The following is a 23888-nucleotide window of genomic DNA, read 5'->3' on the forward strand; positions in this document are numbered from 1 at the left end:
GGGGATGGGTGCCGTTGCAGGGTGCAGGCGGCGCAGCCTGGCACCGGAGGCAGAAACGGGCCCCCAAACCGCGTTGCCCAGGGTGACGTTGCAAATAAAGTCACATCCATCCTGCTCGGTCCCTGGCTGAGTCCTTGGCGCCACGGGGACAGCACGGAGCGGGACTTTCCCCGCCAAAAACGCCCCCTTTCCGCCTCGGCCTGGTGCCACCCCGCACCCTCCCAGCCCCAGGCACGGCAGCGGGGCCGCGTCACACCTAGATCCCAATTTATTCTTAAGGCCAGAAGCAGCTGTCGATGGTGAGGGGGCAGCACCCAGGCCGGTGCCCGTGGCAGCGAGGGGGGGGGATGACGTGGAGTCGGGGGGGCGACCCGGAGGCCGCGGGTGCCAGCGCGTCCCGGCCCCGGCGTCCCGCGGGGGCTCGGCGAGCTGGCACAGCCCTGCCGGTGCCCCGGGCCGGGGCGGGCGGCGAGGGCATCGTACGCGCGGGGTGGGGGGGTCGGTACATTCGGTGCTCTTGCCTGGGGGGGCCCGCAGCGGGCACGGCTCTAGGTCAGGCTGGCGTTGGAGCTGCTGGCGGTGCTGTTCCGCTTCTGGAGGCATTTCACGGCGCTGGGCACCTGCAGGCCCGAGGAGACGTGGAAGCTGCCGCACCACACCTGGAAGGGGGGGGGGGGGGCACAGAGCCGCGGCTGGGCACGGGGCACCGACGAGCCCCACGGCCGCGACCCCGGGCGTCCTGCGTGGCGCTGCAGGAGCGAGGTGCTGAGCTGCCCTCCAGGAGCACCCCGAGGCGCCGTGCTGCCCGGCCCTGCCACCCCGGCGGGTTCCCCAGGGCCCCCACCCGCCCGCTCGGCCCCCGCTTACCATGAAGGCGGGAAGCACCGGCTGGGTGAATTTGGCCTTGAAGGTGTGCAGCAGCTGTTTAGTCCTGGCGTTGTAGAAGGACAGGAACCCTGCGGGCACACGCGGCTCCCTGAGCTCCGGCAGGGTCTCCTGGCTCTGCCGCCCGCTGTGCAGCACCCAGCGCCCTGGCGGTGACCGTCCCATCCCCTGGCAGCGCCCCGCGCCCGCACCCACCTTCGTGGAAATTGCAGTAGACGCCGATGCAGTCGGGCACGGGCACGTCCAGCACCTTGGCCTTGTTGGCGTGCTTGGCGCTGAAGCTGACCTGGAGCCAGTTGTTGAGGTGGAGGCACCAGGAGGCCGAGGTCTTGCCCAGCTGGTCAAACTTGCCCAGGCTGCGATACGCCACCCCCACGCCGAAGGCCTTGCTGTCCCGGTCGTACCGCACCTCCCAGTAGTGGTCGTCCGCGTCGATCAGCGTGTCGCCTGCGGGCACCGGGCGCTGGCACGGGCTGGGCACGGCTCTGCCCCGGAGCCTTGTCCCCGTGTCAGGGTCCGACCTCTGCCCCAGGGCTTCTGGGGGGCTGGCACACACCTGCGCACCCCTTCCTGCGCCCCTGGGTGCCCCATGCCCACCCCATCTCATGCCACCATACCCCTCTGTGCCATCAGGTCCTCACCTCCGCTGTGCTCCCCTGTGTCCCCAGGTCCCCATCCCCTCTCCACCCTCCCTGCCCGCAAGGTCCCCGTCGCCACCCCTGCTGCCCTCGGTGCCCCGGCGCTCACCCAGCACCGTGTAGGACTCGGCGGTGAAGCGGTCTCTGCCCCCGCGCCCCGAGGGCATCCGCTTGGGCGACTGCACGACCCTAGGACAGACGGACGCCGGTGAGGCAGGGGGTTAGCATTACATGGGGAGGTTGGCATTACCCAAGGGGGTTGGCATTACCTGGGGGTGGCGTTACTCGGGGGCAGCAGGCATTACTGGGGGGGTGGCGTTACCTGGAGGTTGGTGTTACCCCGGGGTTGGTGGGGACGGCGGAGGTTGGCGTTACCTGGCGGGCGAGTTGGCTGGCGAGGCCGTCCTGCCCTTCCCGTCCTTCTCGCGGGCCTTGACGTCCTGCACCTTGCCGCCCGTGGCGTCCCACTCCACGCTGAGGTCCTCCACCCGCAGGTTCTGGTGGGACGTGCTGGCGTCCAGCCGGAACATGAACGCTGGGGACAGCCACCATCAGCGCGTCCCCCACGTCCCCCGCCTGGCACCGAGGGGTCACGGAGCCCTGGCTCGGCTGGGAAGGGGCAGGAAGGGGTGGCACGGGGGTCCCGCTGAGCGCCCTGCCACCCCTGGTGCCCAACACCACCCCCTGGTACCCACCTCTGGTCTCCAAAGTGACCGGCTCGGAGAACTCGCCCGCTACGGCCTTGTTACACGCCCGCACCCGGAAATTCATGTACTTCATGTCAAACTTCAGCCCTGTGGGCACGGCAGGGTTAGCAGGGGGACACGGGGGGCACCGGGACCCCCACGCTCTCTGCAGAGCCTGGCACCGCCATCCCCACTGGGACAGCCCCAGCTCCCTGCCACCTGCGGTGCCTGCTCCAAGCCTGGCGCGTGCGGGGCTGGTTTTGCCCCCATGCCCTCACCGGACAGGGTGTACTCGGTGCCCTTGATGCCCTCGATGACCATCCAGGGCTGGTCCTCCTTGGCGCGGGGTGGCCCCTCAAAGTTGGTCTTGCGGTACTCCAGCACGTAGTGGTCGATCTTGCTGTCCTCGTCGGGCATCCGCCAGGCCAGCGTCACGCAGTTGTCGGCCACCAGTGACTCCGCCAGGTCGATCTCGGGGGTGCTGGGCACTGCCCGCGGGAGCAGCCGTGCCAGTCCCGCCTGCGGCAGCCCTGCCGCCAGCCGGGGCACCCCCAGCCCCGCCGGCACGGCTCCCCCGGGGCACCCGGAGACCCCAGGCAGGGCGCCTACGGACGGCCCGGGCACGGCACCCCAAAGCCCTCCAGGCATGGCACCCACAGGGTCCCTGGGAACGGCACCCCCAGAAACACGTGGGCATGGCACCCGGGGACTTCTGGACGTGGCATCCACGTAGATCCCGTGGGCATGGCACCCCAAAGACCCCAGGACAGCACCCCAGAGACCTTGAGGCCTGAGCACAGCACCCACCACACCCCTGGGCACAGCACCCCCAGAGCCCTCCCTGCCTGGCACCTCCTTGCCCCTCCGGATGGGACGTCAGAGTCCCCCAGGCCTCGTAGCCCCTCGCTCCCTCCCGCCCTGGCACCCCTCGGTGCCCCCCGCGCCCCAAAGTGCTCCGTACTGGGAGAAACACCACCCTGCCCGGCTGCCTGCCCGCCGTGCCCTGTGCCCCCCGGCACCCGCGTCCCCGGCACCCGCTGCCCGTGGGCGATACCTGGCAGGAAGGCGAGGGCCTGGAGCAGGCGCCGCTCCTGGGCAAAATCCACCATCAAGTGGCTCATGTTATCGCTCACCTTGGCCTTGAGCGAGAGGCGGAAGGCGGGCGCCATCGTCACGCTGCGCAGGGACACGAGACGGCCACAGGGACGCGAGTCAGCGGGGCCGGGAGCCGGGCGCTCCCCCGGCCCTGCCCGGCCGCCCCCCACCCTGCGCGGCCGCGGGGAGAGGGTGGGCAGAGCCCCCGGCCCCGTGCCCACGGAGCGGGAGCGGGAGCGGGGCGCGGGTGACGACACGCCGCGGGTTAGTGGGGGCGCGGGGGGCAGCGGGGGGCAGCGGGGGGGCACGGGGGTACCGTACCTATCCTTGATCTGTTTGGCAGCCTTGAGAGCGGAGAGGAAAAGAGGAGAAAAAATAGAGGGTGAGACAGCAATGCCAGGAGCCAGCGTGGTACGGCGTGCCCTGCTCTGGGACCCGCGTGGCACAGCGCGCCCAAATCCCTGCCGCCGAAACCGCGCGGCACGGGGCGCCCACATCCCTGCCGCCAAACCTGCGTGGCAAAGCACACCCAAATCCCTGCCGCCAAACCCGCGCGGCACAGCGTGACCACGTCCCTGCCCTGCTACAGCGCCCATCGCCCCACGGGGACACCCGTGCGGCCACGTGCCCGCAGCAGAAAGAGGCCACGAAGCAGCACCCCCGGGGCAGGCGAACAAGAGGGCCCAGGCGCCCGGGCCCCCCTGCCACGCACTGCTTTAACCCTCCTCCTCCTCCCCGCCACGACCCGGGCGTCCCGGTGCTCTAACCGGTGCCCGCTTGCCCGGTGCTAATCTAGTCGCGCAGCGGGCGAAGCCAGCCCAGCGTTAACACGGCGCCCAGGCTGGAAAGAGAGCAGAGGTGCCCGCCTGGGGCAAGCGCAGTTACGAGGAGGCATCGGCTGGAGAGCAAGAGGGATGGGAGGCTTCGTGCCGCCGTGCCGGGCGTTAATCCGGGGCAGCCAGGCGGGAGGGTGGCCGGCGCGGCTCCCCGCTGCCCACCTGGGGGAAGTCGTGGTTGTTGGCGGTCTCCAGGGTCTGGTTGGCCGTCTCCAGCAGCTCCTCCGAGCTCTCCAGGGCCTTGGCGCAAGCCGCCAGCTGGGCCTGAAGGGGGGAGAGCGGCAGTGGGTGGCGGTGGCCGCGGCCAGCGGGCGCGCAGGGCGGGCGCTCACCTGCAGCTCGTAGGTGCGGCTGGCGCGGTCCTGCTTGATCTTCATGAGCATGTTGTCCTTGAGCTCGTCCAGCAGCGCGTACAGGGACTGAAACTCGCCCTCCAGGTCCTCCTGCACCCGGGCCGAGTTGTCCTGGCGGCGATGCCGGGCGTCAGCGAGCACGGCCCGGCCCCGGCCTCGCCGCTGCCCCGCGCCCGCCCGTCTCTCCCCATCTCCGACGGGTGACGGGGCTGCCCAGGGCCACCCCTGACGCCCTTGGAGAAGGTGGGTGCATGGTGCTTGTGCTCTGGGGGGAGAAGGGGCCCCAGCGAGCCGATGGGGGCACCCGCAACAGCTGGGACGGGGCCCCAGCAGGCACCGAAGGCGACGGGGCTGGTGGCGGGGACGGCGCGAGGCCGAAGGCTGGCGGGCGAGGGGGGGCCGGGGCTACCTCCACGTTCTGCAGCATCTGCTTGAGGGCGTAGATGAAATTTTGGATCTCCTCATTCTTCACGGCCAGTGTGGTGATGATCTTCCGCAGCGCCTCCTGCCCCGGCACCGCTGTCAGCGTCCCCCCGCAGCCCCCCGGCAGCGCCCAGCGCCCCGGGGCCGGCTCAGCACCCTGCCCCCCCGGCCAGCCCCTCCCTGCCGGCCGGCGCGTGCCAGGCGCGGAGGGGGCCCAGGCGTCTGGGGCCCTGCGTGGCTCTGCGGCCATGGCAGGCAGCTGCGACATGACTTGGCAAGCGTGCGCGTTGCCCTGGCAGGGAGGGGAACAGCCCTCCGCACGTCCCCCCGGCCCGGCGCTGCCCCCTCGGGGACCTCCCCGGGGGGGGGGGGAGCCTCAGCGCCCCCCCTTGCGGGCTGCGTCCTCCGGCCATCCATCCTGCATCCTCCCTCCCTCCATCCTGCATCCCTCCTCCCTCCTGCATCCCTCCATCCTGCATCCCTCCTCCCTCCATCCTGCATCCCTCCATCCCTCTATCCTTCACCTCTTCTCCCTTCATTCTCTATCCCTCCCCTCTCCATCCTTCATCCATCTGTCCCTCCTTCCTCCATCCTGCATCCTTCCACCCCTCCTTACTCATCCCTCCTCCCTTCATTCTCTATCCCTCCTTTCTCCCTCCATTCCCTGTTCCTCCACACCTCTGACCCTCCTTCCTCCAACCTTCATCCCCTTCATCCCTCCTTCCTGCACCCCTCAGTCCCTTCTTCCTCCACCCCTCTTTCAGCCTTCTTTCCTCCAACACCCATCCCTCCTTTCTCCATCCTTCCATCCTTCTTTCCTCCATCCCTCCTCCCTTCGTATCTCCTTCCTCTATCCCTCCTTCCTCCATCCCTCCTCTCTCCATCCCTCCATCCCTCCTTTCTCCATCCCTCCTCTCTCCATCCATCCCTCCTTCCTGCACCCCTCCTCTCTCCATCCCTCCATCCATCCCTCCTTCCTCCATCCCTCCTCTCTTCATCCCGCCTCTCTTCATCCCTCCATCCCTCCCTCCTTCCTCCCTCTCTCCATCCCCCCATCCCTCCCTCTTCCTCCCCCCCGGCCCGCGGCCCGGCCCGGCCCGGCCCCACCTGGTCGCCCATACCGGGCCGGCCCCGCCGCCGCCGCCGCCGCCCGACCCCGGACACCAACAAAGCGGGAGCGGCGCCCCCGCCCGCCCCGCCCGCGCGGGGCACGCCGGGAAACCGAGTCCGGGCCCCGCGGCGCGCCGGGAAACCCAGCGCGCTCCCGGGGCACGCTGGGAAATGGAGTCCCGGGAGGCCCCGGGGCACGCTGGGAAATGGAGTCCCGGGGGACCCCCCCGGGGCACGCTGGGAAATGGAGTCCCGGTCACCGCCGAGGCCGCGGGCCCCGGGCGCGCTGAGCGCCGGCGGGCAGCGGCGCCCCAGGCTGGGGCACAAAGTTGGGGTGGGGGGGGGGGGGGAGGAATGTCTCCCAGTAAGAGGGGCCCCGTTGTCCCAGTTCTCCCAGTGGGTCTGGGGTGGGGACCCCCAGTGTGCACCGGGGGTCAGGATGTGTCCCCAAGCCAGGGGTCACGGCCAGACGGGTGACATGTTCCCGTGTAGGGGGCCGGGCTGGAGCTGCCTCAGTTTCCCTTGTCCAGGTAGGGGGTCCTGGTGCGAGACCCCCCCCTCCCCCACCCCGGAGGGTGCCCCAACCCTGTCCCCATCCCTGTCCACATCCCCATCCTCACCGATGTCCATGTCCCTGTCCTCGTCCCTGTCCCTGCCTGCTTCCCCATCCCTCTCCCCCACCACCATCCTTGCTGATGTCCCTGTCCATGTCCTCATCCCTCTCCTCCATCCCCATCCTCACCGATGTCCATGTCCCTGTCCTCGTCCCTGTCCCTGCCTGCTTCCCCATCCCTCTCCCCCACCGCCATCCTTGCTGATGTCCCTGTCCATGTCCTCATCCCTCTCCTCCATCCCCATCCTCACCGATGTCCATGTCCCTGTCCTCGTCCCTGTCCCTGCCTGCTTCCCCATCCCTCTCCCCCACCGCCATCCTTGCTGATGTCCCTGTCCATGTCCTCATCCCTCTCCTCCATCCCCATCCTCACCGATGTCCATGTCCCTGTCCTTGTCCCTGTCCCCCATCCCTGCCTGCTTCCCCATCCCTCTCCCCCATCACCATCCTCGCCGATGTCCCTGTCCCCTGTCCATGTCCCCATCCCTCTCCTCCATCCCCATCCTCACCGATGGCCATGTCCCTGTCCTTGTCCCTGTCCCCCATCCCTGCCTGCTTCCCCATCCCTCTCCCCCATCACCATCCTCGCCGATGTCCCTGTCCATGTCCCCGTCCCTGTCCCCCATCCCATCCATGCCCACGTCGACGTTCATGTCCCCGTCCCCTGTCCTCGTCCATGGCCCCCGTCCACGTCATTGTCCAGCAATGTCCACGTCCTTGTCACCTGCCCCCGTCGGCGCCTGCCGTCCCCAGGGCTGTGGCAGCGCTGTGGCAGGAAGCCGTGGCGTCACATGGGGCAGGCGGGGGTGACGGGCGAGGACTCTTCGGGGACAGTGGTGCCTCGGGGGGGGGGGGGTGCAGACACCTCGGTGACAGGGACACGTCGGGGACGCGAGCGGGGGCACCGGGATGTGGGGGCTTGGAGTCCTCGTCCTCCTCACCCTCCTCACCGGTGAGTCGGGTCGGGGGGGGGACAGGGCTGGCTGAGGGAGGCCGGAGGGGACGGTCCCTGTGTCCCCTTCCCCCTTGGCCAGGGCAGGTGGTTGGGGGGTGCCTGGCTCTGCCCCACGGGGCCTTGGGGACCGGGGGGGACGTTTGTCCTGGGGGGCTGGAGAGGGGTTAGGGGGACGAATTGGGGACAGACGGACGGGCAGCGGGGGTTGACACGGCTGGGGGCAATGGGATGGGGACATGAAGGGGGATGGAGTGGGACAGACAGAGGGGGACATGGGTGGAGGGACAGCACGGGGACAGACAGAACGGGAGGGGGAGGACGTGGACAGACAGACAGCGGGGGGTGGGGGGGGGCATCCGGTCTGCATCGGCTCAAGTCTGTGGTCAGGGGCTGAGGCGGCCGGTGGGGGTGGGGGGGGGACGTGCAAGCAGGACGCTTGGGTCCAGTTCCCCGAGGTGACTCAGGTCCCCTGTCCCTGCGGGTAGCACTGGGGCGCCCTGGTGTCCCCATCCCCATGAGTGACACGGGGGGGGGGGGGGGCAGCTGGGTCCTCTTCCCTAGGTTGCCTTGGTGTCCCCATCCCCATGGGGGGCAGCTGGGTCCTCTTCGCTAGGGTGCCCTGGCGTCCCCATCCCCATGGGTGACACTGGGGGGCAGCTGGGTCCTCTTCCCTAGGTTGTCCTGGTGTCCCCAACCCCATGGGTGACACTGGGGGGGCAGCTGGGTCCTCTTCCCTAGGGTGTCCTGGTGTCCCCAACCCCATGGGTGACACTGGGGGGGGCAGCTGGGTCCTCTTCCCTAGGTTGTCCTGGTGTCCCCAACCCCATGGGTGACACTGGGGGGGCAGCTGGGTCCTCTTCCCTAGGTTGTCCTGGTGTCCCCAACCCCATGGGTGACACTGGGGGGCAGCTGGGTCCTCTTCCCTAGGGTGTCCTGGTGTCCCCAATCCCATGGGTGACACTGGGGGACCCTGGGGCAGCCGGACAGCTGGGTCCCCTTCCCCAGGGTGCCTTGACGTCTCCATCCCCACGGGTGGCACCGGGACAGCCGGCCCCACGTGCCCCGCTCCCCTGGGTGCCTCAGCGTCCCCATTCCCACGGGCGACGCTGGGGGACCCGGGCGCAGCGCCAGGGCGGCGGGCGGCCGGGGGGACGACGCTGGGGACGGCGGCAGCGGACGACCTGCGGGTGAGCCAAGAGCCGGAGCGGGCGCAGGTGGCCCCGGGCGCCGAGGTGACCTTGGGGTGCCGCGTGGTGGCCGCGGCGCCCTGGGAGCTGCTGCGCCTGGAGTGGCACAAGGAAGGGGGGCGCGAGGCGCTGTGCGACGCCCGCCTGCGCCCCGCCGCCGCCGCTGCCGAGACCCCCTGCGCCCCTCGCCTGCGCCTCGCCTGGCACCCGCCCTGTGCCACCCTGCGCCTCCGCGGCGCCCGCCCGGGCGACGCCGGCCGCTACGTGTGCCGGGCCACGCTGGAGATCCCCCGCCTCGCCGCGGCCTCCGGCAACGGCACCCTGCTCGGCGTGGGCGCAGGTAGGCGGCGGGTCCCTTGGGTGCGGGGGTGGGGGGGGAGGGTTTTTTTTTTGGGGGGGGTGGGGGGGAGCTGGCAGAGCCCTGACTCCGGTTTTCCCGCGCCGGCAGCGGCTGACGACGGAGGCGGCGCGGGGAAGCGGGTGGCCGGCGGGTGCCGGCGGGTGCCCGCGCGCCCCGGGGTGCCCGGCTGAGCTGCGTGCGCTTGCAGGGCTGCCCGGGGGGCTGGCGGGGGGCCTGGCGGGGGGCCTGGGGGGCTCGGCCCTGCTGCTGCTGCTGCTGCTGCTCGGCCTGGCCCTCGGCTGCTGCTGGCGCCGGTGCAGGAAGGCAGGTAACCTGCCCCGCGCCCCAATGCCCCCATGCCTGAACGTCCCTGTGCCCCAATGCCCCCGTGCCCAAATGCCCCTGTGCCCCAATGCCCCTGTGCCCGAATACCCCCATGCCCAAATGCCCCTGTGCCCCAATGCCCCCATGCCCAAATGCCCCTGTGCCCCAATGCCCCTGTGCCCCAATGCCCCCGTGCCCAAATACCCCCGTGCCCAAATGCCCCTGTGCCCAAATGCCCCTGTGCCCAAATACCCCCGTGCCCAAATGCCCCTGTGCCCAAATGCCCCCACACCCGAATGCCCCTGTGCCCAATTACCCCCGTGCCCAAATGTCCCCGTGCCCGAATGTCCCCGTGCCCAATTGCTCCCATGCCCAAATACCCCTGTGCCCAAATGTCCCTGTGCCCAATTGCTCCCGTGCCCAAATGCCCCTGTGCCCAAATGCCCCTGTGCCCAAATACCCCCATGACCAAATACCCCCATGACCAAATACCCCCCTGCCCAAATGCCTCTGTGCCTGAATACCCCAGCACCCGGATGCCCCCGCAACCGTATCCCCGTGTCCACCCACCCTGTGCCCCAATACCGGTTGCCATCTACCCATGCCCAGTACCCCCAGTCCATCTCCCCCATGCCCAAATACCCCTGCGACCATCTACCCTTTGCCCAGATACCCCCGTGCCCGTCTGCCCCGTGCCTATCTACCCCATCCCCATCCATCTACCCCTGCGCCCAGATACCCCTGAGCTCATCTACCCCAAACCCATCTGTCCCTGCGCCCATGTGCCCCCGTGCCCACTGCACCCCAGCTCCCACTGGGGCTCACCCTGGGCACCCATGGGGTTGGGGGAACCCAAGGGAGACCCCGGGGGGGGTACACACGGTGGAGGGGGAACCTGGCCATGCCAGCGTCTTGGGGGGCTCGCGAGCCCACCTGACACCCGCCGACCCCCAGACACGGTCACCTACGCCAACGCGCTGCCCCGCTCGGCGCGGGCCCCCAAGGAGCTGGTCCCCCTCGTGGAGATGCACAGCAGCACCTACCAGGGGGGCCTCCAGCGGGCAAGGCCCCCCAGGCCCCCCGCATGCCCCAGGCCCCCCGGGGCGCCGGACGCCTGCTGCGCCAAGCCCTGAGGGGCTGCACAGGGCCACCGACGACCTGCAGAGACGTCCCCGCTTGCATTTTTTTGTATTTGGGCATCAAAAGCTGGCACCACGCAACTGTGCCCGTGCCTCAGTTTACCCACGGGCTGCCCTTGCGGACGATCGCCGGCGTGGCGTGCTGGGCGCACTGCCCCGAGTCTTGGTTTACCCCCCCCCCCCCCGGTGTGCAGAAATGGCCCCCCAAAAGGTGTTTTTCACCATCCCACCACCTCCCCCCGTTTCCTGTGCAGTGGCTTCCCGCACCCGGCGCCCGGGGGCTCAGCACCCGCTGCTATCCGGGTTATCCCCCACCGCTGGAGAGGCCCCTGCGAATGCCCACCATTGCCCGGACGCCTGGGCTCCTGGGAGGGTGTGGGGGGGCAGGGTTAGAGCAGGGGGTCAGGCTAGGAACCTGGGGGCCTGGGTCCTCCCCCCCCACCCAGGTTTCCACCCGTGGACCCGGATCTGAAGTGACGGCGGGGCTTTATTTCGGCCAGGCCGTTCCCTGGACATACCACAGAGAACAGCTGCCCAAGAGGCACCAGAGTGTCTCCATGTCTACGGAGCCACTCTCTGGGGGGAGCTGGGCTGGCCGGGGCCGGGGTGGCAGCACCCCAGGGTGTCTCCTTGGCTGTGTCTCGAGCTGGGCAGGGGACCCAGGTGTCCGGGGGGAGACGGGGACACGAAGCACACGGCAGCCAGCGGCACAGTCTGCACATCGGACTTTAATGGGGGCCGCAGGTGATGGGGGCCCGGCGGGCGTCCCCACGCTGCACCAGGCTCACAGGGGCTGCGCGGCGACGGGGTAGAGCAGGGAGAGGTGGCGGGCGCCGCGGACGGGCAGCGCTCGCGCCGTGTAGTGCCGCACGGCCTCGGGCACCGAGGGGAAGGCGGCCCCCGCGCGCCCCAGCACGAAGTGCCGCTCCCGCGTCCGTGTGAGCTTCACGTGCACGAAGCCCTGGCTGCTCCTGGGGGGGCAGAGGGGAAACTGAGGCACGGACCCACGCAAGCGTGCAAACACAACCGGCTGCGTGCGCACACACGCGTGTGCACTCACATGGGTGCACAACCCTGGGTACACCCACGTGCAGGCAACTCGCAGCCAAGGTCACCCCGGCTGCCCCCCCCGTGCCCGTGTCACCCCTGGGTGCCCTGGCACCGCGCTCACCTCAGCGAGAGCGAGTAGTCGTCGGGGCTGGTCTCGCAGTCCCGCACCAGGAAGCTGCCCTCGCGGCACAGTGCCAGCAGCGTCTCGGCGCCCGCCCGCCCGATGGGGCCGTGGTACCACCTGCGGGGTACCACCGGCGTCACCCAGGCATCGGGGTGACCATCGGGGACCTCGGCACTGGGTGGCCAAGGGCACCGGGGCTCTGGCTGTGCCATGGGGCTCCAGCCATGCCATGGGGACCCGTCCATGCCATGGGGACCCATCTGCACCATGGGGACCAGCCCGTGCCATGGGGTCCCATCCGTGCCATGGGGCTCTGTCCACGCCATGGGGCACCCTCCATCCCATGGGGACCCATCCATGCTATGGGGCACCTTCTGCACTATGGGGCACCTTCTGCACTATGGGGCACCATCTGCACAAGGGGGACCTGTCTGTGCCATGGGGCACCCTCTGCACCATGGGAACCCATCCACACCATGGGGCACCCTCCATGCCACGATACCCAGGCCGGGCATCAGTGCCACCCCGCAGAGGAGGGAACCTGCCGGTGAGGGGGATCAGTGCCCCTTGGACTTACGCCTGCTTCTCCAGGGGCAGCGAGGGGTCCACGCGCCCTGGGCTGGGCGGGCAGCCAGGCCTGGCGCCTGCGGGGGGCCGGGGCGTCCGCGGTGGTTCCCGGGGGCGGCTGGGGGAGCGCTCGGGGCTCTCAAATTGCACTGCGGGGGCAAAGGGGGCTGTCATCCATTGGCGTGGCCACCCCAGCACCCCCGTGCGGGGCAGGGGAACCCAGTGGCTGGGCCATCAGCTCTAAGCGCCGGAGCGTGAAGAACCCAGATGTCCCCACCACGGGGTTGGCCTTGCCCTCTTGTCCCATCGCACCCAGGGGAGGAACTCACGGGTGCCGGGGACCGCTGGGGCTGGGATGTCCCCAGGGTGGTACCTAGGTGTGACAGGGTGATGCTGGGGCTGGGATGTCCCTGGGGTGGTACCCACGGGTGCAAGAGGACACTGGGGCTGGGATGTCCCCAGGTGGTACCTAGGGGTGATGGGGTGATGCTGGGGCTGGGATGTCCCTGGGGTGGTACCCAGGGGCCCCAGGGACACTGTGGCTGGGATGTCCCCGGGATGGTACCCATGGGCAATGGGGGATGCCGGGGCTGGGATGTCCCCGGGATGGTACCCATGGGTCCCGAGGGCCACGGGCACCTGCGAACGCCCGGGAGATGTGGTCCTTCTTCCACTCCCAGGGCTGGTCGTACTCGTCCGCGGGCCGCTCGTCGTCCCGGGGCAGGCGGCTCTCCCGAGCGGCGGCCGGCCCCGCGCCCTCGCCCGCCGTCTCCCACTCCTCGTACGGCGTGTCGTAGAGCTGCGGGCCCCGGCGCGGCCTCACCCGCCGGCCCTCGCGCCCTGCGGAGGGGCAGGGGTGGGGGGCACCGCGGGGGCCGGGCACGCCGGGCTGCCTCCGGCTCCGGGACGCCCTCTCGCCCCGCGTGGGGGTCGGACGGGGACGGGGACGTGGGTGCCCGGTCCTGGCCCGGCTCGGGCTGCGCCCGCGTCTCTCACCCACCTTCGGCCTCGCCGGGCTCCTCGCAGCCGCCCTCGGGTGCCGGGTCCTGCTCCGCCTCGAAGGGCTCCGAGTACTCGCTCTCGCCGGGGCCCTGCCGGCCGGGCGCCCCGGGTGGGACGGGACCCCCGCTGCCGCCCTGTCCCCCCACCCCGGCCCCCTCGTCCTTCTCTGGGCGCCCCCTCCGGGCTGGGGGTCACCCCCGGGCCCCACCGTGGGGGCGCTCTCCCCCCCCCCACCATGATCCCCCCGTCCTCAGCCCCCACTGTGGGTGCCCCCATCCCTCTCCCCGGTTCCACATTCCCAGGCCCCGTCCCTCTCCCCAGTGCCCCCCTCCCGGGCCCCCCCAGCCCTCTGTCCCGGTGCCCCTCGGCTCCCACCCCACTTCCCCCTCCCAGGTGCCCCCTGCTTCCCCCCCCCAGCTGCCCCGCTGCCTCCCCCGGTGCCCTCAGCCCCCCCCCCCAGTGCTCCCCAGTCCCTGCTTCCCAGCCCCTCCAGTGCCCCCGGTGCCCCCCGGTTCTCCCTGGTGCCCCCCGGTGCCCCCCGGTCCCTGCTCCCCAGTCCCCCCCGGTCCCCCCGGTGCCCCCCAGTCCCTGCTGCCCGGACCCCGCGGGTGTCCCGCTCCCCCCCCCCCCGGTGCCCTCGGCTCCCTCCCCGGCTCCCGGGCTGCCCCCGGTGCCCCCCGGTGCCCCCCGGCGCCCCCGGCCCTACCTGCTCCAGCCGGCGGGGGCCGCCCCCCGGCCCCGCGCCCCCCACGCGGACGAGCCGGTGCCGGGGGGAGGCGGCGGGGCCGCGGGGGGCAGCGCCGGTGCCGGTGCCGGTGCCGGTGCCGGCGGGCGGGGGGGCCCCGGCGGGGCGGCGCTCGCCGCCGCTGTAGTCGGGCTGGGGCGGGCGCGGGGGGGAGCGCCGGGCCCCCCGGCCCAGGTACTCCCGGAGCCACTTGGCCATGGCGGGGCCGCCGCCGCCGCCGCCACCGGGAGCCCCGCGCGCGGAGCGGGACCCCGCGAGCCGCCGCCGCCGCCGCCGGGCACCGGGAGCCGCTTTGTGTCGCCGCCGCGCTCGGCGCGGACCGGAGCGAGCGGCCCCCCCCGCCCCCGCCCCGCCGGGGGGGGCTCCGGGACGGGGGCCGGGACGGCGGGTAGCGGGATGGGGGGGGTGGGAATTGGGGGGTCGGGATGGGGGATACCGGGATGGGGGGGCGGGGATGGGGGATTCCGTGGGGGGGCGGTACCGCAATGGGGGGCCGGGATGGGGATACCGGGACGGGGGGAACCGGGATGGGGGGGGACCGAGCCGGGGGACCGGGATGGGGAACATCGGGATGGGGATACCGGGATGGGGGGGCATCGGGATGGGGGCACCGGGACAGCGAGGGACTGGGAAGGGGGAGTCGAGACCTCCGGGGGCACCAGGACAGGAGGGGGCTGAGGCCCGGGCACCGGGATGGGGGGGCACCAGGACCCCCCGGAGGGACACTGGGATGGAGGGTGGGGGGCTGGGACCCCCCCAGGGTGCTCTGGCTGCAGGGGGGTGGGGGGAACCCACCCCGGGACCCCCAGACCCCGGCAGGCAGAACCCCAACCTCCCCGAGTGTGGGGACATGGGGAAAAGGTGGGGGGGGGGGCCGAGCCCCAGGGGGGTCCCGGCCACTGCAGCCTTGTCCCCCACCAGCTCCGGGAAGGTTTTGGGGACCTTTAGCAGCACCAGGGCCCCCTGCACCTCCCAGCCTGGGGGGAGCAGCTTCTTGGGGGCAGGAGGCTCTGCCTCCCCTCTCTGCCCCCCCGGATTTGGGGTGCAGGAGCCCAGTGTGTGGGGGGGTTGGGGGGTCCCCGGTCCCGGCTCGGCCTCTTATTGTCCCTTCCCAGAACAAAGGTCTCTGTCCCAGGCCCGCGGTCGGGCTCCGGAGGGAGCCGGGGTGCCCTCAGGGGGACACGCGTGGCCGCCAGGGTGCAGCGGGGGGGGACACACGTGTGTCCGGGGGCGCGCGGGAGCAAGGACACGCTCCGCCGGTCTCGCAGAACTGCTGTTGACACATCTCGTCACACGCAAATCCCAGGGCCAGAGCCCAATCTCCACCATTAATATTTGAAGAAGCTAATTAAAAGGCACGTGCGAGGAATGCTAATCGCCACCGGTGCGGCAGGATCGGGGGGGAAAGACGCCTTTTATCGCCTGCTCCCGTAAATGCCGGCTGCCCCAGCCCCCCCGCAGCCCCCAGCCCAGCAACCCCCAGCAAAGCACCACGTGCCAGGATCTAAGTGCGGGTTAATCAGGGCTTGTTAATTAGGGGCAGGTGTCTTGACAAGGAGCCCAGGGACGGAGAGGAGATTAGCAGACACGGGGTAGGACAAGAGGAAGAAGAGCCCCAGGTTGAGCCCCGGCTGGGGCAGACAGATGCCGTGTGCTCCCCCTCCCCGGGCCGGTCCTGCCGAGGCAGGGGTGTGCGGATCCCGCTCTCCAGTCCTCGGGGCTCCCCCTGCCCCGACACACGCAAGGGTAGGACAAACTCCCGGCATCTCCCCCCGCCTTGGGGACAAACAGCCACTTCACTGAAGAGAAGCAGATGAAGAAGCGACAAGCTCTGACATATCCACTTTATTACCTGGCTGTGAGCAGAGGAAACCCAATTGCTCCCTGAACACCAGGAGCGGAGACAGGTTTAGAACGGAGCTGCTGGGAGCAGCTGGGCTGCAGGAGGCTGGTGTCAGCCCGGTTGGGACATCCTCGGCCCTGAGTGAGGGGTCCCCAGACCTTGGCTGGAGCCCCCAGCTCCGCTCTCCTCCCCTGTGAAAATCAGACCTGGACACACAGGGCAGGTGTCCTCACCCAGCTGGTGCGAGGACGTGAGCCCAGGGCAGCAGTAGCTCCGGCAGGGGACAAGCCGGGATAAGTGCTGCAGCATTTGGCATCTCGTCCAACAGAAAAACAGGGGATTCAGGCTCACCCCACAAAGGAGGCAACGGGGGGAACTGAGCCCCATGTGACGGGAGCAGTAGACACCCAGGGCTGGAGAAGCAGAGGGGGGAACTTCGCTGGCAAAAGAGGGGTGCTGAGCTCCTGCCTTCCCCCTGCTCCCCAGGACACAAGGCGGGAGAGGAGAAAGGCCCTGGGGTCCCTTTACTGCAGCTGGAGGGTTGGCGAGTCGCATGCCCTTGCACAGGGAAAGCCAGAGCCGGGGAGAGGACAGTGGGGACCTGCAAAACTGAAACCGCACTGTCCAGGCAGGCCCTGGGACTCCCAAATATGTTCCGGGAGCAGGGCTGGGACACATCATGCTCCCTGGAGCTGCCTGGAAGCTGGGTCTGGCCCCGGACAGCCTGGGACAGCACCGGGGCTTTTCACTTGCTGCAACCAAGCACTGATATCCTCGTAAGAGGAAGCCGTTTATCCGGTTCACCCTGGGCTCGGCTCGCTGGTGCTGTTAACTGGTGACAGCTGCCGGGGTCTGGCAAGGCAGAGCTTGGGCGAGGGCGGCACTGTCCCAGGCGCAGCGTTCTCCTCGGAGGATGGGGAGATGCATGAAGACGCTGGGACTCCAGATGGCCAGGCTGCGGGCAGGCGGCCTGGAAACCCCGCTGGGGCCTGAACGCAGCGATGCCAGCTCTGCGCTGGGCTGCTGTGAAGAGGGAGGGGAGGAACAGCCCGCAATCCCCGCTCTCGGCCACGGCTCGGTCGCGCGTCAGTCACTCATGCTGTCCTCGCTGTCCGAATACGCCCCCAACAAGCCGAGGGAGGACGTGGTGCCCGTTGCCGTGGGAAACGAGCCTGGAAGCCAAGCAGAGAGCAGACACTGTCAGGTACAGCCCTCCCTGCTGCCGGCAAACCCCAGGGGCTCAGCGCAACCACTTGCACGGAAGCGCGAGCCTGCCTTGCTCCGCTAGCCGCAGGCAGCTGCGCGCGGCTGGAGCCGAGGCACTGCGAGCGGGAGCCCAAGCGGTGCCTTGTCCCCTGGCCTGAATCTCAATGAGGATGACAAGGTTAAACTGGGCAGACAAGGAGACCCCGCACTCCCTCCTCCTCCTCCTCCCTCTCGCACCTCCTCAGCTGCAGCCTCCTGCCTCTGCCTCGTGGCAACAGGCAGGAAGCAGCAAGGTTGGCCCAAGGTCTGCAAAACCCTCTCCCCAAATGAGCGGCGTTGGGAGAGGAGCGTGCTCAGCTGCTCTTCTCCCCACCGCGCCACCAGGGAGATTTCAGCCACCGGAGAGCAAGAGAGAAGCCAGCTCTCGGCTTTGGCTATGCAAGCTGCCAGCTGCAAGCGTGCAGCAGCGTCATGGGCAGAGCGCCCCGTGCCAGCTCCGAGCCGAGTCCTTGAAGGACAGGCAGTTCCTCCAGCACAATCTGGGCTGAGCAGACCTTGACAGCAGCCAGGAGCAGGTGGTTGCAGAAAGCATAGGAAGAAAGGGGGCAAATGCAGAGCTGTCCTTCCCCAGGGATCCCCTCAGGACAGAGGGGCTTCCTAAGCCAACGACTGGATCAGCCCAGCTGATAAACTGACCAGATCCCTCCTCAAACCCACAGGTCCTCTGCCTTCCTAGGGCGGTGAACTATGAGGTGTGAGAAAGCCCTTCTGCTTGTTTTCACTTCTTTGGAGGTACTGAATTCCCAAATTTGGTAGGTTTTACAAGAGGGCCCCAAACCAAAGCAACTTTCTTGCTGTTACAATCATATCTCACTGTTGTGATGGTTCCCAGAATTATATCTGAGCACTAAGAAGCTGTTTTGAAGCTTATGACCCTGCCAGTGTCTCTAAAGTCCTGGCTTTCTGCCAAAGGCCAGGAAGGAACCTCTTCTCTCTTCAGTACATCAGGTGCTACGTCGTCTCCTGGAAACGAGGACAACCCCCCTTCTTACACCGCCACGGTCACATCTGTCCCACAACAAAGGCTCGACCTGAGAGTGTGCAGGCTCTGAAGACAATGCAGAGCTAAACGCCGCTTTGGTGCCGCCAGATCCCTCCCCAGTCACTCAGCTCAGACAAGCCAACCCGATCCCCATGTCGGCAGTTACCAGCGCTGGCTGTGGCGCCTTGCTTCTCCGTCCCGTTAGCCAGGGTGGCACCCGGCTTCGGCTTCCTCACTGTGACCAGCCCAGCTAGCTGGGCCTTGCTGTTCAACGTGCCCACGCTCCGTTCCCAGCTTTCAGTCTTCAACTTCTTAGCCTGGGGTTGGGGATCCTGTGGAGGGGAACAGGGGCGTTAGGGGGATGGGGGAAAAGGAGGACCGCTGAAAACAGCAGCACAAAGAGCGAGAGACACGGGGAGAACCTCCTGGAGCAGCCAAGGGATGCATCCTCCCCCAGAGCGACCAGCACAAGTTAGACAAACAACGGGGATAGCTGGTATGGATCTAAATAGCTGCAAAACAGCCCTTGGAGATGATGTCCCATTGCCTGTGACAGTTAAATCTAAGCTAGCACAGCCACAGGACGGCTCCGGGATGATGATGAGCCTGATGCATGTGACAGGGCTGTGCAGCCAGGACTGCGTGCCTGCAGGTGGTCCCGTCACTGAAACCAAACTCTCCAGGGCTGCAGATTAGTGCTGGGCCAGGGAACATTGCTCAGATTAACCCCAGCCCAGCTTAGAAACAAGGCAGCTTTGATTCGTTCGAATAGACAGAGGTCCCAGCAGACACAGATCGACATCAAAAAACAACAGTGCTAGGGGGCCTGTCTGTAGGGTTAATCCCTCCCCTGGAAGCCGAGCACTGAAAGCTCTTTTGTCCTGCCTGTCTCCAACATGGAGCAGAACAGAAGTGAAGGAGAGGCTGTCCCAGGCACTCGCTTCACTGCTGCTAATTTTCCAGAGTGGTAGAATCACGTCTGAGGGATGACCAAAGCATTGGCGAGCCCGTGCTTTCCGAAACGCAAGGGAAAGGGAGCCATGTCCCCAGCAAGGGCAGGGGGCAGCTCCCTCTCAGCCAAGACCATCTCCTTTTTCAGCGGATACAGACTAAAATCACCAGCTGATCCCTGTCTCCTTTCAACTCAGCACACGGGGATACGAGCTTTGTAAGCTGCTCATGCGTGACCGGCATTAGGACTCCAGCCTCTGCACAGAGCAGGGACAGAAGGGACAACGCAGAGCCACTCGAGACAGCAGTTTTGGGTTGGGGGAGAAGGTGTGGCAGGTGGAAAAGGCTCTGCCCCCGCCCTCACCTCCTGAAGGATGTCTGTAGGTTTAACTTTTGCCACTGGCTTTGCGTGGACTTTAGCAGGCTCTTCGTCAGAGTCGGAGTCGACCAGCAGCCGCCGGTTCTGGGCCTGCTCCAGCATAGCTCTGCAAGGAGAGAGGCCCCGCGCAGAGGGTTAGAGCCAGCTCCACACCACCACGCAAGCAGCGGCGCCGGCTGGGCTCGGTGCCTCGCTCTTCGTTGTAAGGGGAGCTGGAATTCAGCAGCTCAGGCAGGATCCAGCTTCTCAGGCGCTTTTTAAGAAGACACCTTTTTAGAATGAGTGCCTGAAGGTTGACAGCACTGAGATCTCTCCTCATGAAGAGGCTCCTCAAGGGGAGTCAGGCCCCTGCAGCAGCCCTGATCTCCCCACCAGGGAGATGCTTAAACCCCACCACCTCCATCAAACGCATTTCTCTCCCCTCCTCAAACACTTATCCACGACAAACTGCCCCCAATCTCCTCACAGCCCAGTCAGGACAACATCCCACCAATCCAGCTCCTACGAACTCAGGCCCCTCAAGCAGCATCTCCCTTAGCTCTCACTTCGGGGCCCTCGAGGAGCTGAGGAGAGGGCAAGACGCAGCCCTGCCTGGCCAGGGCCAGCTCAGCTGGTTTCACACACCCAGGAACACTTCCAGCCCACTCACTTCATCTCTTGCTCGTCCTCCTCTTGCTCCTTGCGCTTCTGCTCCTCCTCGTACTCCTTGTACTGCTGCAGCATGGCCTCGAAGTCCACATTCGCCTGGCGCTGGTTGAGCTCCTTCAGCTCCTGTAGGTTCTCCAGAACCTCCATCTCCAGTTTGGAGTCCTTGGTTCGGTTCTCCAGGACCTGGGTGAGGAAGAGGAGGAGGAAACCAAGCTTACGTGAGGTGGCAGGGCCCACCAGCAAGGTCTGACACAGCCTCTACACCAAGTACAGTGCAGAAAGCACCAAGAAGGTCATCAGCCTCATTTTCATGCCTTAGTGTGCATGATAGGGGTAAACTGCAACCTGTCACAAGCTCCAGCACGGGAGAAAACCTCCTAGGAGCAGAGAATTGGCTCCTGTCTGTCTGTATTGGCTCCAAGGGCTGCTCTGGAGCACAGCAATACCTCAGGAGCCTGAAGAACTAAGCCAACAGCTACAAAAAGTCACCTGCTCTGAGAGGGAAAGCCAGCTGGAGCAGGCAGGAGGTTTGTGTTCTGCAGAGAAGGGCATGTTCCAGTACCTTCATAGGATTGTTTAGCTCTTCATCTTCCCTCTCCTTCTGCATTCTCTTCTCTTCTTCCTCCAAGAGCTTCTCAGCTTGGAAGTTGCGAGTGGCCCCGTGCTCCATGGTGTAGTCCGTGTTCTCGGGATCTGTCTACGGAAGAAGCAAAATCATTGTACTGGGGGAATCCTGCTCCAGGCATTCTGCTGCCTACAAACATCCAAGTGCTACTTCCAGAGCCACACGCGAATGTTTTCCTGATCCCTCTGTGTTGTTTCATTTGTATCACAGGCAGGCAATCACCCACACTCCTGTGCTCTCCTGCAGATGATTTGCTACTGTGCCCTGCCTGTGTGATGGGCGAGACATTTCAGGGCTACAAACTGCTATGAAAAGGGAAAAGACATCAAATAGCACACGCTCTGATTCTGTCTTTGCTGGGACATCCCTTCCCCGTGGAGTTAGCTATCCCTCATTTCTAGGGCCCAGCCCACAGACCACGCAGCCTGCCCAGAAACCAAGAGCCCAGAAAACACAGAACCACCCAAAGAAACTTCACCTTGAAAGTGATCTCTGCCAAGCAACGTGTGCACTTGATGTAGAAGCGGAAGATGGGAAGTCCCAAGTACACCTCATTCTGAACAGTCTCCTTACGGGCATTGAACTTCTTCCCCTTATAGATGTATTCACCACACGTCTTGCATCTAAACAAAAAAAAGAAAGAGATGTCCACGACACATGAAAAGAAGAGAACAAAAAGACCAAGAAAAGTCCAAGTGATTTTCAGGCCGTGTCAGCCTAGGTTCTGAGCAATGGTTATTATTTCCTTTGTAAATTCAGCACCTACTCTTCAAAGAATCCCCAAGTCACCCCAGCATCTCTTCCCTCTCTCTCCTCCCTTTTCTCGTGAACCATGCCACCTCCAGTGGCAGCTGGCAGCAGCTCCTCTGCTCTGTATGGAAGCTAAATGATGCCCGAGCAAACTCCCCTCTTCTACAGCTGCTTTCTTCCTACCAGCACAGTCCCTCTTACCGCATGTTGAAGGGAGCCATGAGCCGCACCACATACTGCCGGTCCTTCGGGAGTTTGAGCTTTGGGATCTTAGCAGGATCAAAGTCCGGCGGGTAGTATTTCTACAAGAATAGAGCAGAGACGCACATGTGCTGGGCGCTGATGTACCCAAAGGAGTGAGAACTGCAGCAGAGAGGCTCCCACTTGCCATTTCAGTCCCTGGGATCAGCTCGAGGCTCCCCACACACAGAGCAGGAGCCAGCCTGCCCCTACTAACCAGGCATGGGATGAAGGGGCAAACAGCCCAAAATTTATCCCCAGCTGGAGTCCAGGCACCAGTGTCTGTCTGTCTGTCTCCGAGCCCTTGGCCCCTGCCCTTTCCGCAACCCTGGCTTGCCCTCCCCACACCCCCAAATCCCCAACCCTTTGCGCATTCTTCCCCCAGTTGTACAGATCCCCAGGCCCAGCCAGCCCAGCCACAACCCCCCTTCCTGACTCCCCCATCTCCCCTTGCTCCAAGCAGCCCCCCCAGATGCTGCCAGGAGCCCCAGGCCAGGGACCCCCTGCTCCCCCAACCACCTCCTGCCCTGCCCGGGAATCACGATCAGCCCGAGACTCCCCCCACAGATCAGGGACCCCCCCCCCAGGACCCCTCTCAGCCCGAGCCCCCCCCCCCCACCGATCAGGCACCCCCCAGGCTAAGGACCTCCCACCGATCAAGGACCTTCCCCAAAACCCCCAGCCTGAGGACCCCCAAAGACCCCCCCTCCATCCCGAGGGCGCCATCGATCAGGAACCCCCAAAGACCCCCCCCACCCCGAGGGCGTCCCGTACTGACCAGGGACCCCCAACCCAGGACCCCCACCCAGCCCGGGCCCCGCCCCACCACACCGCCCGAGCGCCCCCGCCGACCCGAGCCCCGCCGCGACCCCCCCCCAACTCACGTTCAAAACCTTCCGCTCCGACATGGCTGCGTCCCTCCCCCCTCACGCACCTACACGACCCGGCCCGGCAACCGCCCCCCGCGCAGTCCCACAACTTCCTGGAAGGAGCCCCCGCCCCCCGCCTCCACTCATTGGTGAGAACGCCGCTGCCGGGGGGAACCTATTGGCTATCTCCGCTGCTTGTCATCCAGCCCCGCCCACGGCGCCGCGGGCCCTGCGCTCGAGGCCAAGTGGCCGTGCGCGCGCGGCGGCCTGAGAGGAGCGTTCCGGGCGGGGGGGGCCGGGGCGGGCGGGGGGGGCGGCCTGGGCCCTGGGGGGGGGGGGGCTCAGGGCCAGTCCAGACGTTGCAGGGCCATAGGGACCAGTACGGGCCATAAGGACCAGTCCAGGCACGAGCCCTCACGAGCCTGTAGAACGTGGCACAGGCCTGTGCGAGCCCGTAGAGCCCGCAGAGCATGACCGAGGTCCACATGAGCCCGTAGAGGCCGGTGCGGGGCCGTATGAGGCTGCAGAGCCCGGCACGAGCCCGTACGAGGCTGTAGAGCTCAGAATAAGCCTGTACGAGCCCTCAGAGGCCTGCATGAGCCCATACGAGCCTGCAGAGCCTGGCACGAGCCCGTATGAGCTCATGGAGCCGGGCACGAGCACGCTCGTTCCTTGTGAGGAGCATCTGGACACCTGGGTCCCTTAGCAGTAAGAACGAGATCCAGCCAGGCAATTCAGGAGCCGCTTTTATTCGTTCCAAGTGTCTGGGGAAACTGGGGGCTCCCCAGCTCCCAGTGAAGGACTTGAGCAGGGAGGGAGAACCTCATGAACATCCCCAGAGGCACTGGGTTGTAATGGTGGGGGGGTTGCCATGCCCCATGGTGCCCCACAGTCTGGGAAAAAGGGCTAAGGGGGAACCCCTTAGTGTCCCAGGGACATCAGATGAAGCATGGGGTCCCTCCAGTGCTAAGCTAGGGTCTCTGGGGGACTCTTGCCCCATGGAAGTGCCTGTGGGTGCTTTCTAGGGTCTCCTCCCCAATATCGGGGGATACTAGTCATCCTGGGGGACACTGGGTGGCAAAAAGAAGTCCCTCTGCCCCATGGGAGTGCCCAAAGGTGCCACAGAGGTGTCTCAATATTGTTGGGGTGGGCCCTGTAGGGACTCCCAAAGGAAGGTAGTCTAGAAATCCCCCAAACACCCAGGGGGGATGGGGGTGCGCCAGATGTCACAATGGGACCCTGCTCCTGAGGAAGGGTCCTGGG

The 23888-nt window shown here is 67.0% G+C and overlaps 3 protein-coding genes across 3 annotated transcripts; all 3 read right to left on the reverse strand.

Moving 5' to 3' along the window:
• Positions 1 to 250: 250 nt before the first annotated feature.
• FSD1 (fibronectin type III and SPRY domain containing 1) lies at positions 251 to 6070 on the reverse strand. The gene is made up of 13 exons (XM_067312891.1): positions 6024 to 6070; positions 4903 to 4998; positions 4473 to 4604; positions 4303 to 4404; positions 3626 to 3648; positions 3264 to 3385; positions 2488 to 2697; positions 2219 to 2317; positions 1899 to 2058; positions 1633 to 1712; positions 1081 to 1332; positions 868 to 956; positions 251 to 659 (listed from the first exon to the last, which is right to left on the reverse strand). The coding sequence occupies exons 1-13, from the start codon at positions 6033 to 6035 to the stop codon at positions 549 to 551; spliced, it is 1488 nt and encodes a 495-aa protein (XP_067168992.1). The 5' UTR covers positions 6036 to 6070; the 3' UTR covers positions 251 to 548.
• A 5282-nt stretch (positions 6071 to 11352) lies between these two features.
• Positions 11353 to 14301, reverse strand: SHD (Src homology 2 domain containing transforming protein D). The gene is made up of 6 exons (XM_067312788.1): positions 14034 to 14301; positions 13326 to 13416; positions 12965 to 13165; positions 12336 to 12474; positions 11756 to 11875; positions 11353 to 11555 (listed from the first exon to the last, which is right to left on the reverse strand). Exons 1-6 carry the CDS (start codon positions 14268 to 14270, stop codon positions 11369 to 11371), a joined length of 975 nt encoding a protein of 324 aa, XP_067168889.1. The 5' UTR covers positions 14271 to 14301; the 3' UTR covers positions 11353 to 11368.
• Positions 14302 to 15902: 1601 nt separating this feature from the next.
• Positions 15903 to 22726, reverse strand: YJU2 (YJU2 splicing factor homolog). Its single transcript, XM_067312941.1, has 8 exons — positions 22641 to 22726; positions 21718 to 21818; positions 21245 to 21389; positions 20704 to 20838; positions 20143 to 20324; positions 19479 to 19599; positions 18330 to 18495; positions 15903 to 17087 (listed from the first exon to the last, which is right to left on the reverse strand). The coding sequence occupies exons 1-8, from the start codon at positions 22662 to 22664 to the stop codon at positions 17002 to 17004; spliced, it is 960 nt and encodes a 319-aa protein (XP_067169042.1). The 5' UTR covers positions 22665 to 22726; the 3' UTR covers positions 15903 to 17001.
• Between the last annotated feature and the right edge of the window lie 1162 nt (positions 22727 to 23888).

Source organism: Apteryx mantelli, chromosome 30 (assembly GCF_036417845.1).
Source record: "Apteryx mantelli isolate bAptMan1 chromosome 30, bAptMan1.hap1, whole genome shotgun sequence".
NCBI lineage: Eukaryota > Metazoa > Chordata > Aves > Apterygiformes > Apterygidae > Apteryx > Apteryx mantelli.

Bases quoted from the DNA above. Each gene is read 5' to 3' on its own strand.
- FSD1 (XM_067312891.1), bottom strand. The intron at 4,405-4,472 runs GTGAGCGCCCGC...TCCCCCCTTCAG, and splicing joins GCCGCACCTACGAGCTGCAG to GCCCAGCTGGCGGCTTGCGC. The intron at 1,333-1,632 runs GTGAGCGCCGGG...CGGTGCCCGCAG, and splicing joins CGAGTCCTACACGGTGCTGG to GCGACACGCTGATCGACGCG.
- SHD (XM_067312788.1), bottom strand. From the start codon at position 14,270: ATGGCCAAGTGGCTCCGGGAGTACCTGGGCCGGGGGGCCCGGCGCTCC. The intron at 13,166-13,325 runs GTGGGTGAGAGA...GCCCCTCCGCAG, and splicing joins GGAGCCCGGCGAGGCCGAAG to GGCGCGAGGGCCGGCGGGTG. The intron at 11,556-11,755 runs GTGAGCGCGGTG...CTGCCCCCCCAG, and splicing joins GACTACTCGCTCTCGCTGAG to GAGCAGCCAGGGCTTCGTGC.
- YJU2 (XM_067312941.1), bottom strand. From the start codon at position 22,664: ATGTCGGAGCGGAAGGTTTTGAAC. The intron at 21,390-21,717 runs GTAAGAGGGACT...TTTTTTGTTTAG, and splicing joins ATGGCTCCCTTCAACATGCG to ATGCAAGACGTGTGGTGAAT. The intron at 18,496-19,478 runs GTGAGGGCGGGG...TCCCCTCCACAG, and splicing joins CTACAGACATCCTTCAGGAG to GATCCCCAACCCCAGGCTAA.